The sequence below is a fragment of the Sinocyclocheilus rhinocerous genome, unplaced genomic scaffold (assembly GCF_001515625.1).
Source record: "Sinocyclocheilus rhinocerous isolate Xijiao unplaced genomic scaffold, SAMN03320098_v1.1 scaffold20, whole genome shotgun sequence".
In the NCBI taxonomy this organism is placed as follows: Eukaryota; Metazoa; Chordata; class Actinopteri; order Cypriniformes; family Cyprinidae; genus Sinocyclocheilus; species Sinocyclocheilus rhinocerous.
The window spans coordinates 615,422-629,011 of NW_015640468.1; the positions used below are offsets into that span (position 1 = coordinate 615,422).

Here is a 13,590-nt window from a genome sequence, read left to right on the forward strand (position 1 = left end):
TTCATCTGCATTAAAAGCACCATAGTTATTCTCTGACAGCAATGAGTCAGTTGGCACACACAGCTTAGCGGTTTTATTTTTCAAGAGCAGTGGAAAACCAACAGCATTACACTGAAGAAAGAGGAGTCCAGGAGGCAAAATGGATACAGTTACCAGGATCCCATCAATTGCAAAGCTTATGAGAATGCAGCCTGAATGCAATGTCCTGACACATACAAAAGTCATACCAAAAAAAAAAAAAAAAGCACAGTAGAAGGCTTTTTAATTGTGTTGTAGCCGAAACGGAACTCATGTCTGTTTTCCCCTTGGGAAAAAATGGAATATATATATATATATATATATATTAGGGGGAAACAATAAGAAATAGCAGGATAAATAAATACAAAATCATTCACATAAGAATAATTTACAGCTCTCATCTCCTCTAACTCATTTCCTAACTGTCTCAAAATTATTAGTTCAAAATGACCTGCAATAAAAAGATTATTTTGAAATAAACTCTGGTTTAAGAAGATATTAAATGAGTTTAGCAGCAAAACATGTAAAAGCATTGGCACGAGAAGTAGCTGAATCATAAGCACTGGCAGATATGGCGAACCAGCCACATTTATCAAGCACATACATATATAGTTGAACTGGTGCCAGGGGAATCAGGGGAGGGATGTGAACTCACACACCATTACACAAAGAAAACTCTGCACAACAACATTCGCACACCCTCTCGCACACAGCATACATTTCCAAACATACACTGCAGTCAGACCCAACACATACCCATTCACAACATTTGCTCACACACACACAGGGATCATTAGCAAAAAGACAATGACCAACGAAATAGAAAGCATCACTGCTATCAGCCCTTAGTCCCAAAGTATCACCCTGCTGAATGCTCAGACATTTAGGGTGCAGTAGATCAGTGTACACCAACAAATGATAATTTGTTCTTTTATACAAAGCAAAGTGCTGAACCGAGTCAGAAAGAGCACCTCCAGTGAAATCTGGAGGTGTTTGTGTCATCTGACACAGTTACCAAAGTCTAAAGTCATTTTTGATGATGCAAAGAGTCTTATCATATTAAAAATGAAAATGACTTTCGATATGAATACATATCTAAAGTTCCTGTAATAAACATTTTGCTATCTTAAAGCCTGCTGCCAACCTGTCCAAGATGGAAAGAGAAAGAAAGGCTTCCATCCATGGCAGGTATTCTGTATTCACAGAGCCTTTCAGCATCACAGAATGCCAGAAAAACTCCCCAATGGTCCTACTCTAGGGGGGGTCTGTAACTAGAAGCCTTAATGTTTGATCGGAGAAACTTGCGTCACCTCTTTCCTACACATTGCCCCTGGCAAGGATTTCCACAGGAGCATTTCATGTCTTTGTTCCTCAGAAATGATGCTGTGTAGGCATTGGTAAACCAATCAGCATGGAAAAACTGTATGTAAAGATTCTGAATGGTGTACCTCTGAAATCCTTAGAGAAATCCATGTATGCAGTATCCCCAAGGCCTGGTGTTCTTAGAAATGAGAAAAAAAAAATACAATAACCTTCGTATTGACCTCCATGTGGCTTGTCCTTGCAGGTGTGCGATAGTCCCTGTAAATTATTTTGTTTTCAGCTTTGATTTGTCAGTGTCTGTGAATATTTTTGGATTAGCCCCATTTTATAGCACAAATACCAGGAATCCAATGCCAGAGGCGGTAACCTGGACAAAGAAAGAGTCATTTGAGTAGCATGGTGCCCTCAGTTCACCGGGCAGCACAAAAAGCCCTTCGTTTACATCGCAACAGCACTGTTATTGTGCTTCTTTTCATCTTTTTCTGAAGTCTGTGTTCTGAATAGCCGTATGTTTGTTGTCTGATGAGATGATCCACTTCAGGAGCTTCAGAAGAATGTGCCTTTGGTGTTCTTGCAGAGAATCTTTTTGAAGGCTCTGCGGAAGTCTTTGTTGAAGATGGTGTAGATGACTGGGTTGAGGCAGCTGTTGCAGTAGCCGATCCAGAAGAAGAACTTAAAGAGTGGCTCTGGCAGGGTGCACGTCTCTGGGCACACAGCTTGTAGGCTGTACGAGAAGAAGAAAGGGAACCAGCAGATGACAAAGACGCCAATTACCACCGCCAGCACAAAGGTGAAGCGCTTCTCTCGGTTCACCATGGCTTTGCGCCGTGCGGAGTTGGGCGTTCCTTCCTGCTTCGTCTTCCGGGTCACCAATTTGGCACCTTTGGTGGTGGCGATCATGTCTCTGTATTTCTGGATGGTGGCCGGGGAATGGATGCCACTGGGTGTCATGCTCGGGGTACAAGGGACCTCTAACTCCCTCCCACCTTGCTCAGTGTCTGAGTCAGAGCTCATGCTCTCTCCGTTATTGTTGTCAGGCTGTTTCATGGTCTTCTTCGCCTTTTTCCCCTCTTTAGGTTTATTAGGAGCCATTTCGGATGAATTCGAAGGAGACGGGGAGGGGCACGGCGTGGTCAGTGTCAGGGTTGTCAAAGGGGGTTGCAGATGTTTGTTGGAGATTGGAGGGCTCGCCGCCTGCTGGATGGACTCCACTTGGGACACAGCCAGAGTCGGAGGCCTGGGTTTTTTCTGCAAGGTAGAGGGCGTTTCATCTCCCCTTCCGTTTTGTAGACCCTCCGTGTGGACCTTGTGCTGAGGGGTTGCCGCATTGGCTGGGACCTCTTTGCGGGGCTCTCCTGGTGGACATCGTGTGCGCTGCTTGGCGATCTGGTAGATCCGCATGTAGACTAAGATCATAATCAGACAAGGAGCAAAGAAGGAACCGATAGTAGAGTACAGGATGTACCAGCGCTCATTGTTGAGTTCACACTGTGGCAGCCCTCCTGCATCACCTTTGTTCTTGTTCATGGAGAGTAGTGGTGGGAAGGAGATGACTGCTGAGATCAGCCACACCACCAAAATGGCACATTTGATGCGTTTGGGTGTCCTCTGTGCGCCGTACGTGACAGCACGTGAGATAGACATGTAGCGGTCTAGACTGATAGCGCACAGGTGTACTATAGACGAAGTGCAGAACAACACATCCAACGCCAGGTAAATCTCACACCATACGGAGCGGAAATACCAGTAGCCCATCAGTTCATTGGCCAGTGAAAATGGGATGATGAGGGTGGCCACCAAAATGTCTGCAGCCGCAAGGGAGACCAAGAAGAGATTCTGGGGTCCTCTGAGCGAGCGACTGTTTAAAACAGCGATGATGACAAGAATATTGCCAACAATTGTAAAAAGAATCATCAATGTGATGGCTGTTGCAAAGGCTGCTGTGGCTTCTGGAGTGTAAGGAGGGGGTTTTAACATACTCTGGTTACAAATCGGTGAAGACGTGCCTCCAGTGCCATTGATGGTGTGGCCATGCAGACCCGTGCCTGCCGAGCACGCGCTTGCCATGACTGCCACAGCGCGGCAACTGAGAATACACGTGGATTAACCTTCTCTATTAGTAATCCAAATGTGGGCAGAATAAATTGAATAATTTCGTTTAGGTGTTTTTTCTTCTTCTAAGAACTTAGTAAAATATATTTTGTTGAAATTAAATAAACAATTTTACGCATAATCGAATTAATACATTGCTCACTGCGAAAAGATTCTGTCAGCCATTTTTATGTGACATCTCGAGTGTTAATACTTTATTACTTTGCCTCAAATTTGGAATAAGCGTCATCTGGGTTATGGAACAGTTATGGAAACGTGCAACTTAATTTAAAGGACAGCCATCAAATAAATTAAATGTCAGAGAGATTACATATATTTAATTATAATTTACGGTTCTGATCAATAATAATTTATGGTTCTGTCGCTAAATTATCAGCTTCTGAATGTTTTATAGAAGACAGATAACGTGAGAGGAAAAACTAAAACTAAAACAACAAACAAAACGCCCAGTGCAAAAAAAAAAACAGCAATGCTGTCACAAATAGATTCATTGACAATATGAAATAGCTGCGTAATATTGTGCTTCCATAAATGATTTGAGTAACAATTATTCAATTATAACCTTTTAAACATTCTAAAGTTCAAATTACGAATAAAAACGTTATAGATTCTCGCCAAGTGCTTACAAAACAAATATATTTGAATGCTTAAATCTAGGTTACCCAGATGCACAACCCTCCACGGAACGCAAGGCTTTAAATATAAATCTCCAGAGAGCACACAGCAGCGCGCGGCGGTGTGCCAGTTTCCCCCTCACAGTTTTCACAAGTTTGCAAAAAGAATTTAAGCGCAACAACTACCCTGATAAATGATGGAGTCTGTTGTAGTTGTGCCGTTGTTACATTCCTGAGTGGAGAAAGTCGGCTTAATAAGGAATCAGAGGCACGCCAAAATGAGTCGGGTATGTCCAAGCACTAAAAAGAAGGATAATGTCTGAAAACAGTTTGCCGTCCTTCTCCAGCCGTGTTTCTCCCGTTTTAGTCACAGTATCTCAGTCAGAGAGTTGTATGCCTCCTGCGTGCCTCGCGTATTACCTCAGTGACAGTTTGAAGTGTCGGTGCGGCTCGCGTGCGCCGCTCTGGCTTCATCTCTACGCAACGCTTCTCCTCAGTACCCCAGTATAAGTGATGTCAGGACGGGCGTCATGAGGCGAACTCTTCCCTCCCACTGAAAAGCCTGACCTATCCTAACACTCTATTGTCAAACATAAAACAAATACAGGCGTGTAGTGGATGCAATTCAAATAACACATTTTGGAGAATTCAAGAACTCATGAAGAATTCATGCGTTTCCATTAGGATCAGTGAATTTATATTTCCTGAATCACCTGTATTACCGTCGTGATTTTAGCAAAGAACATAGGACGTTGTGTCAAAAGGGTCGAATGAGTCGAACCATTTCCAGTATGCAAAAATATATATTTTAAATATTTGCACGAAGCAGTCTTTCGTACAGAGAGCTCTTCTGTGGAGTACTAGGTTTTATAGAAATGTTTGAGTATTTTTGATAGATAGATAGATAGATAGATAGATAGACGTTCATTTATAAACCTGAAGTGAGGTCTGCCCCCTTATGGACAAAACAGAATATTTAACCATAATTTTGAAAGGTGATTAACCTAATTCTTTCTTCATTGGTCCAGCATTCATTTAAGCATCAATGTATTTTGATCAATCTTTTATTTATACAAAAGTCCTTCAAGTTTTTGTTGTTGCAGGATGACATTCACTCATGCGTCAATTTTTCAGCTGTGTCAAGGTCAGAATACAACACGATCTTGTGACTCATTCACTGGGTTGTGTTTCTTTTGAAGCATTCTGCATGATCCAAAACTGTGTTAAGCCTACTCTTATAGACCTTAGTGAGTGTGGCGCTATATTTAATTTTTGACAATAATGAAAATGAGGCTATGCGGGATAGTATAGTGCTTTCAATGAGTAGTACTGTTGTTTAACCACATAACAAATTGTTCAGCTGACAAAAGTCTTTTCGAAAAAAAAAATCAGTTGACAAAAACTCGCAACTGTAAAGACTGCTCTCTCACAACCTCTTTTTCTTCCGTTTTTAAATTCAGCATGGAGTATAACCTGATTAAGGCATATTGACTAAAATGCGTGACTAATTTTTAATGGTGTTAAAATTTCCACTGCCTGTCATATTATTTATTTCCCATTAATGTCTGTATGCCTTTTAAGATCATGGCACTCCTGAGAATGAAGTTCTCTTTGGAAACTGCATTTACTGTACTTTTTCCCCAATAGCTTTCAAGAGGGTCATGATGTTCCTTCAGGAGAGAAGTCATTTTCTTCTTAGTGATAGAGTGATATATGAGATAGGCTGTTTAATTTGCCAACCTTTGTGAAAAAGAAGTGCACTTAATTGTATTGAATGTATAATTGCAGTGTACTTCAAATCGTAGAAGTGTATTAAAACAACTTGCATATATAACTATACTTGCATATAATATAATATTAATGAAATAAAACCTGCAGAGAGAGTACTTAGTGTCTTCATGTTTTTAATACACAAGTACACTTTTAAAAAGTTTGTAATAATGTCAAATTAAAAGTTTTACTCTAAAGTGCATTTTAAATCATATTTTTAAAAAAAATCATTTCCATACTTTCAAGAAGTACACTTATTTTGATGTGTTGACTCACATCACTCAAATTTTTGTTTACCATAATTGCTTGTCAGTTCATACAGCAATACACTTCATTGATATTTCATATCAAAGGCAACAAAAGTAATTATGAAGTTAAATATAAAGATCTAATTAAGTACTATTATGCCAGACAAGCTAAATACATTTTATATAAATTTAAACTATAATCCATTTTCATTTAATTGCAAATAACATGCAATCAAGTGTCTGAAAACATTATATATAATTTGAAATTTATTACATTATTATATAAATATATTATTTCCTTTCTTAAAAGTATGCTAAATGTACTTCTCTTTCACAAGGGGATATTTGGCCATTTTTATATTATTGGCATCTGAAAAAAAAAATAGTTTAATTGATCCGTTTACCTATTAGCCTATGACTTGGATATGCAATATATTACAGACCAATTATGTCAGAAAGTTTTGTAAGTTCTTTTTAAAAAAAAGAGTAGGAGGGAGATTATGAATGTTTCACTGTTCTAATTCTGCGGTTTCTAATGGCAATGAAAGCAATAGCTGCATACCGATCAGCATTTAAGGACAGTTATTTGAAGCAAACTTGATTCCCAAACAAAAGTAAACCCACTGTGGCTTTATCATGTTCCTGCTGTTATGAGCAAACTGATGGCGTGAGAGTTCACAAACAGAATTAACCCTGGGCAACATTCAGATTTTCCAAATTCACTTAGCTGACAAAGTGCACTGGAGCCGACAAGACTGCCAATATTCCCCATAGCCTGTCGTAAGCATTATTTGAATTACCTGTTTAGGTATTCAAAGTAAAAAAAAAAAAGGCAGAAATTGCTGCGGTCGGAAAAATAGTGTCAAATGAAAAGTTTGAATATGAGACAGTTACTGTGTAGGAACTTTAACAGCCTAAATATTTACTGGGTAAAATGTAATTCAGAAATATTGAGAGGCCCTCAATGGAACTGAAAAAAAAAAAGTGAAACAGTTAAGGCTGGATCCAATTTAAAGCTGCCTGAGTAAGCAAATAAGTTCAAATGTTTGCCAGACAGCTTCACACCAGAGCTGTTCGTTTCAGATGATGTTCTGAGTTTTGAGGGAGATGTGAGAGAGCATATCAGCTCTGTCATCACAGGCTAAACAAATAAGTGTTTTCCATGTCCACGCTCACAATGAAAGAGTTGTAGATGCTGATGGCTGTAGGCAGCAATGACCTTCTGTAACACAATCACCCCACATGCTCCTTGATTGTTGATTTCTGATTTGCTGATGAATTCCACACAACGCTCCAAAGTTATAAAACAACAAAAAAAAAACTGTATTTCTTGCTTTACTTCTTCATTGGTATTTGCTCACCTTCAACGCATTCAGCTATCACAGAGATATTTGGGAAAAAAATTACAATATCATCATCAACAACATCATCATCATAAATCGTGTTCGTTAGAGACCTGGGGCAAGTTCAAGCTCAAACCGGTGTGCACCGTTTTGCTACGGTTTCCGGTTTGAACGACATGTTTCCTGGAAACGGTGTGCAACGGTGTGCAACGGGGTTTGAGATACGTTTTCTCTTGTTGGTGCTCAATGCACCACCGTTTCCGTTTAAAAAACGTTGTGCACCGTTTTTGTCGGGGCTGAACGCAGCCCTGCTCATACTCAGGTTTATAGTCTAATACTGCCACTTTGTGGTCTCCTGTATTAATGCTTGACAGGTACAGTCAGCTAATTTTACTTCGTCAGTAGATGGCGCTGTGGTAAAAGATTTCAGCTGCTTATATCATGTACTGTAGTAATCCAATTTCCATATTGATACATTTGTGTGATTACCACAGCAATGAGCAAGGGAAGATGTGTGCCAATGACTACTGCAACAATGTGAAAAAAAAAAAAAGAAATTAGCAATGTTATCTGTTTATGACACCTCTGCCGCTCTGATCTCTTTAATATTACAACACTAACTTGCAAACGTTTGGGGCAAGTCATATTTTTTAAGTAACTGAAACCTTTTAGCCACAACACACTGAAGGTTACTGTTTCAAGTAAATGCGGTTCTTTTGATCTTTCTATTCATCAAAAAATTCTGAGAAAAAAAAATGTATCATGGTTGCCACAAAAAAAATATTAATTAGGGCAATTGTTTTCAACATTGATAATAATAAGAAATATTTCTTGAACACCAAATCATCAACATGTTTGATATACTGATTTTTGAAGGGCCATGTGACACTGAAGACAGGTGTAATGACTGCTGAAAATACAGCTTTACATACAAATGTCATTTTTGAAACATTAAAATAGAAAAAAGTTATTTTCTGATCAAATAAATGCAGCCTTGGTGAGCATAAGAGACTTCTCTCAAAAACCTAAAAAATGTAATGTGCAATTCTCATAACTGCTAATTGTGGCTACATTTCTCATATTAAGTAATGTCTAATTACTTGGGCTTTAATTCACACATGGAGGGTGGCCTACAAAGAATTTGGAGCCCTGGGGGCTCTTAGGACCATAAGTTTTCTGTAAGTAATAATTTAAAACACGATAATAAAAAAAGACAACTACATTCACTTCTGCATTAAACAAATGAACCCATTTATTTACATATTGAAATAAGTGAACCACACAGCTTACAAAAGATATTGTTATCAAAACAATTGTAATTTAAAGTGCATTGCTTGAATGAAAATATATAAATAAATATTCACAAAAAAAAGGAAATAAAATAACACTTTATAAAAAAAAATACAAAATGGCTTTAGTGCCTGTTATCTATCGCAACACAATTAAACTTACTTTTAAAATGACCTAAGATCACAGTTTGTCAGGTCTTTGCCCTTTAAAACTTGCTCGAGACTGACAATTAGACAGTAACTTCATGGAAAATCTTGACATTTACCAGACAGAAGACTAACCACACGTCACAGCCTTATATGGTCACAGCATCAGTCACTGCAGTCAAATGGAACATTGACTGATGCAACACAATTTCACAGTATGATGATACACCCCAAACGTATATTACCATTGAAACTAAAATGAAAACAAAATGCTTTAGTAGCCTACATTACCCAGTTTTGCATGACAGAAGTTGTTTGTCTGTTTCATCAATATCTCATATACAAGTTATCTTGGGTCAGTAGTACAATGTCAAAATGACATGTGATTATTACATTTTCCATGAGGGCTATTGGGTGTAGCAGTGTGTCAGCGATGCCGTTGTTGTTTGGAAACACAGAAAGGCATTTATCTATGTATAGTTTGTATTGCCATAAACAATCAAGAACAGGTAGTCAGTTGATGCCATCTACAACATTACCCAAACAAGTTGAGTTATGTCATGGTGTAGTTTAAAGGGTGAGATGCCTCATTTGGTCCCCTTATTAAGAGTCTCATATCTCTCTGTTTGTACACCCATAGATAACATCGAACTAAAACTTCCTGAAAGCACCTTTGCAGATCTGTCACAGTCTTTGAAGTCAAAGCTGTGGCCAGTAGATCTGTATTCTGAAAGTTAGAGGGGCCAGTTCAAGATATTAAAGTTCAAAATGTGCCACTGTTCTCTCTGTCTATTACAGAATAGGGGCACAAAACGTCTGTCTCAAACTGAAGAAGTTGGCCCATGAAAGCTAAGTTGGGTGAGATGACTTGTCTGCGGCATTTTACGAAGTCAAAGGCCTCGTTCAGACTGACACGTCGAGCGTGAATGAGGTACGCCAGGCAGATGGTGGCTGACCGGGAGATTCCTGCTTGACAGTGGACCAGCACTCGACCACCACTCTCTTTTATTGAATCTGCAGATGCAGCGGAGGTGAGCATTAGTTTTTATGTCATTATTATATTTCTGAAGAATTAAGAAATGTCTTTTTGTTGATACCACAGGACTTACCGATGAAGTGGATGGCCTCTGGAAAGAGGACACGTATGTCTGCGGCCAGACTGTCCTCCACCTTCAGAGTTTTGTACTGAAGTTCCTCTTCAAACAGGTTGGGACAGGAAGAGGATACGTTCAGCACAGCCGTGATCCCGCATCGCTCCAGAGTCTCCCGTCTGGATGAGTGATGCGCACTGCCCAGAAAGAGGAAGGGGAGGATTTCAACTGGACCACCCTAGAAATCACAAAGGACAAAGGTCAATGAGTGTATTCGAAAGACATTGTGATTTCAATTTAGATAATTCATTATGATTTTGAGATTTCTAATAGCCAACCTGATCATAGAGAGGAGTCTTTCTTCCGGAAACAATGGGCTCTGAATCACTGAAAGCAGGATGATTTGAGCACATGACAGGAGGGCTAAAGCAGAGCTCTGGATAAAGTGCGAAGAACCCGTCAAATCCACCTAGAAATGGTCAAAGAAAACATTTTGTTGTTAATTCTGTGCATTTCGTTTTACCAGGTTTGACAAACGGAGCAAGTAAACATCTCGACGAATTTGTAATAAGCCTCCAAAGTGCAAACTTATATGACCAAATTACATTTTTGATTAGAAATAACCTATGATGCAAATGAAATACACTGTAAAACAAGGCACATTTCTTCTTTCTGATATTTTATATATATTTGTAATTATTTTTGACTTGAATAAAACCAGTTGAATTAGATGTTACCACATGAAGCACATTTTTATGTTACCTGACAAAACATTTTTACAGTGTATAAAGCAAAGTTGTTTATGCAGTTTGCAAATATGATACATTTTCCAACAGATAATATAAATACAGAATTATAGTATCTAATTACTTTCGTTGAAATAGAAGATAATATAGTATATGGTACATGAGTCAGGTCAAATCGGGGTCAAATCATATTATTCCAAATCAAATCAGATGTTGCCACATTAATGTTTTGTAGTGTAGCCTACTTGCCATTTTTACAGTGAAAATAAATGTATGTGAATATATATATATATTATATATATATATATATATATATATACACACACACACACACCTTTAAATGTAATTTAGATGTTTTAGACCATTTTTACAGTGTAAGGAAATATATAAAATATAGCCGTTTGGAACTGAATTGCAGTATTCCCCAAAAAATCAAGGACAACATGTCTAGTTCTGTGAAGTTTACCTTGTAAGAAGCAGATGTGCGTCGAGGCAGACTGGACCTCTGACTGAAGGGCACCGAGGAGGAGACTGGCCAGACTCTCGCTCTTCAGATCTCTGACCGACCGGCCGTTTTCATCCAGGACCACCACCGGAGAGAATTCCCCGTTGCGCAGCTGGGCCAGGAGCGCGCTCTCCCCTCTTTTCCCACTGGCACGTGGTCGTTGGGGTTACCCGTGTTTTTTATTTTGTGACGTGAGTTTAAGCAGTACCATAGAGGCATAAAACCACAACACACACACACACACACACACGTTTGAATACAGTCTATTATGACATCTTTGTGGTTGGCCTGGGGGCTTTGGGCAAGGTCACATCGTTAAATCAGGAACATCAAACCACGCGCTGAAGGCGATGGTGTATTTTCATGCTTGACCGTACCATGTAATTTTGTGTGGGTAAAATACACCGCGCTGCAACTTTCCATATAGGTGTACAGTTTCAGTGGGTGATGCAAGCTGTCAGCAGAGAATAACTGCTAAAATGACAAATAGACAAAAGATGCTAAGAAAAACCAAAGCACACAAACAATGCAAGTGTAGCTATGTATTGCTATAAAACAGTTTATATACAATATAAGTGCTTTGCAAACTAGGAAAAATAGAAATGAAGATATCTGTCAAGTTTATAATAATTTCAGAATATAATGAATAAAGAACAAAAAATGTTTATTAAAAATAAGAAAAGTGGACCAATAAATAGTGGTCAGATAAAATAATATATTATCATTTTATTGTTTTATTAAAAATAACATAATGCATTCCAAAGTGCATTACAGCCCAGTATTTAGTCAGAGGTAAAAAGTTGTGTTTTCACATCATGTGACTGTGAATCTGACATCTGCAGGTGGCATATTATCTAAACACTGTTTAAAAGGAACCATAGACATTTCTAGTTATTTCTAGTTAATTTGATCATAAAAATCTTAGAGGTTTTTTATTATATGCAGGTGTAAAAATAATAGTAATTTCAAAATTTACCTGATTTTTCCAACAAAATATTTTGTTCATCTGACCTCATCAAAACGCAGCAGATATTATTGAAGTTTTTATAGACAACAAAAATTAAGCAATTAAAATAGCAGATAGCAGGAGTGTAGTATGTATTATCAGACAATTTTATCACAATTTTAGTCATTTTATTTAGCTATATCTGATGTCTCTGAGACACCAAACAAGTAATGTGATATTTAAAATAAGTTATCAAATAAGATTAGGAAATGTATCATGACATATCAACCTGATGCATTGTGTGATATTTTGAGCTATTATATTTTTATGTTGTAATTGCACTGATTGAAATAATTTCTTGCCTGACAAAATATGTATTTCACATCATTGTAATATTTTTTATCTGTCTGCGGATGACAGTTGAGAATAATAATTTTCTACCCATTCAGCTTAAAATCACAAAACCAAACTAAACTATTAGGATTATATGCAGTAAACATATATACAATATATTTAGTTCCTTAGTAATTGAACAATTTTTAAAAGTTTACACTCTAAAATCAATTCTGTATGTGACTGGACAAAGACAAACAGATCAATTTCAAATGTACATCTATTTTTAACCCCTAAGAACAAACAACACAGTTGCAGACATTAAGGAGCCAGTTGTTCTCTGGATGCTTGAATGACTCTAAAAGCACGACCTCCCACGCATGCACCTCATTGTGGTTGCCCGGGACTCAGTGTCTAGCCAGCACATTCTCCATGCACGTCCACACAGAAGCGCTATAAAGGGGGGGTTGTACTTGTGAATGAAACAATGTGCAGTGGAGAAATAGGCCATGTGGTATAAAGTGGAAAAACAACATGAACTCTGAATGCAGGATTATGTTTGGAATGAAATGGCCCAAGGGGCTGGATAATCTTTAACAGCAGTCTGTAATCTGAGGTCGCATTCACAAACGCTGCATTCACACTCTCTCTGTCCCTATCACAGCTTATTTGTCTTTCTCTGCACTTTCCCCTCTTTTTTGGCTCTGCGCCGGCTCTTTCTCTGCAGCTTTAAAAAGTAATATCATTAATTTTGAATGCAATGTATTTGGTATTCATTGTTTTGACTTCTCCGCACCTTCATTTATCTGTTTGAATGCTTCTTTTTCAATATAAAAGATATTATGGAATAATTTATAATCACACACCTCCAGAATTTGACAAGATTCAAGATAACAGTGATTCCCTTTCAAGGGAACTTCAAACTGCGTCCTCTAGGGGTCGCTATGGGGAACACCTCGTCGTGACCCGTGTTTGAAGCATACATTCAAAAAACACCAACAACACGTTGGCCGGCGACAGCCCATGACGTCACTACCGGTGCGACTATAGTATAAATAGGCACCGGGAGAACACGTCATTCTCTTCTTCGTCTTCATTGACTGTT

General features: G+C 38.3%; 2 protein-coding genes across 2 annotated transcripts; both read right to left on the bottom strand.

The window, feature by feature from the left end:
- Window positions 1-415: 415 nt before the first annotated feature.
- LOC107753091 (alpha-2B adrenergic receptor-like) lies at window positions 416-3,768 on the bottom strand. The gene has a single exon (XM_016569192.1). The coding sequence runs from the start codon at window positions 3,406-3,408 to the stop codon at window positions 1,888-1,890; it is 1,521 nt and encodes a 506-aa protein (XP_016424678.1). The 5' UTR covers window positions 3,409-3,768; the 3' UTR covers window positions 416-1,887.
- A 4,890-nt stretch (window positions 3,769-8,658) lies between these two features.
- LOC107753144 (dual specificity protein phosphatase 2-like) lies at window positions 8,659-12,876 on the bottom strand. Its single transcript, XM_016569267.1, has 5 exons — window positions 12,872-12,876; window positions 11,168-11,352; window positions 10,294-10,424; window positions 9,974-10,193; window positions 8,659-9,878 (listed from the first exon to the last, which is right to left on the bottom strand). Exons 1-5 carry the CDS (start codon window positions 12,874-12,876, stop codon window positions 9,628-9,630), a joined length of 792 nt encoding a protein of 263 aa, XP_016424753.1. The 3' UTR covers window positions 8,659-9,627.
- Window positions 12,877-13,590: the final 714 nt, after the last annotated feature.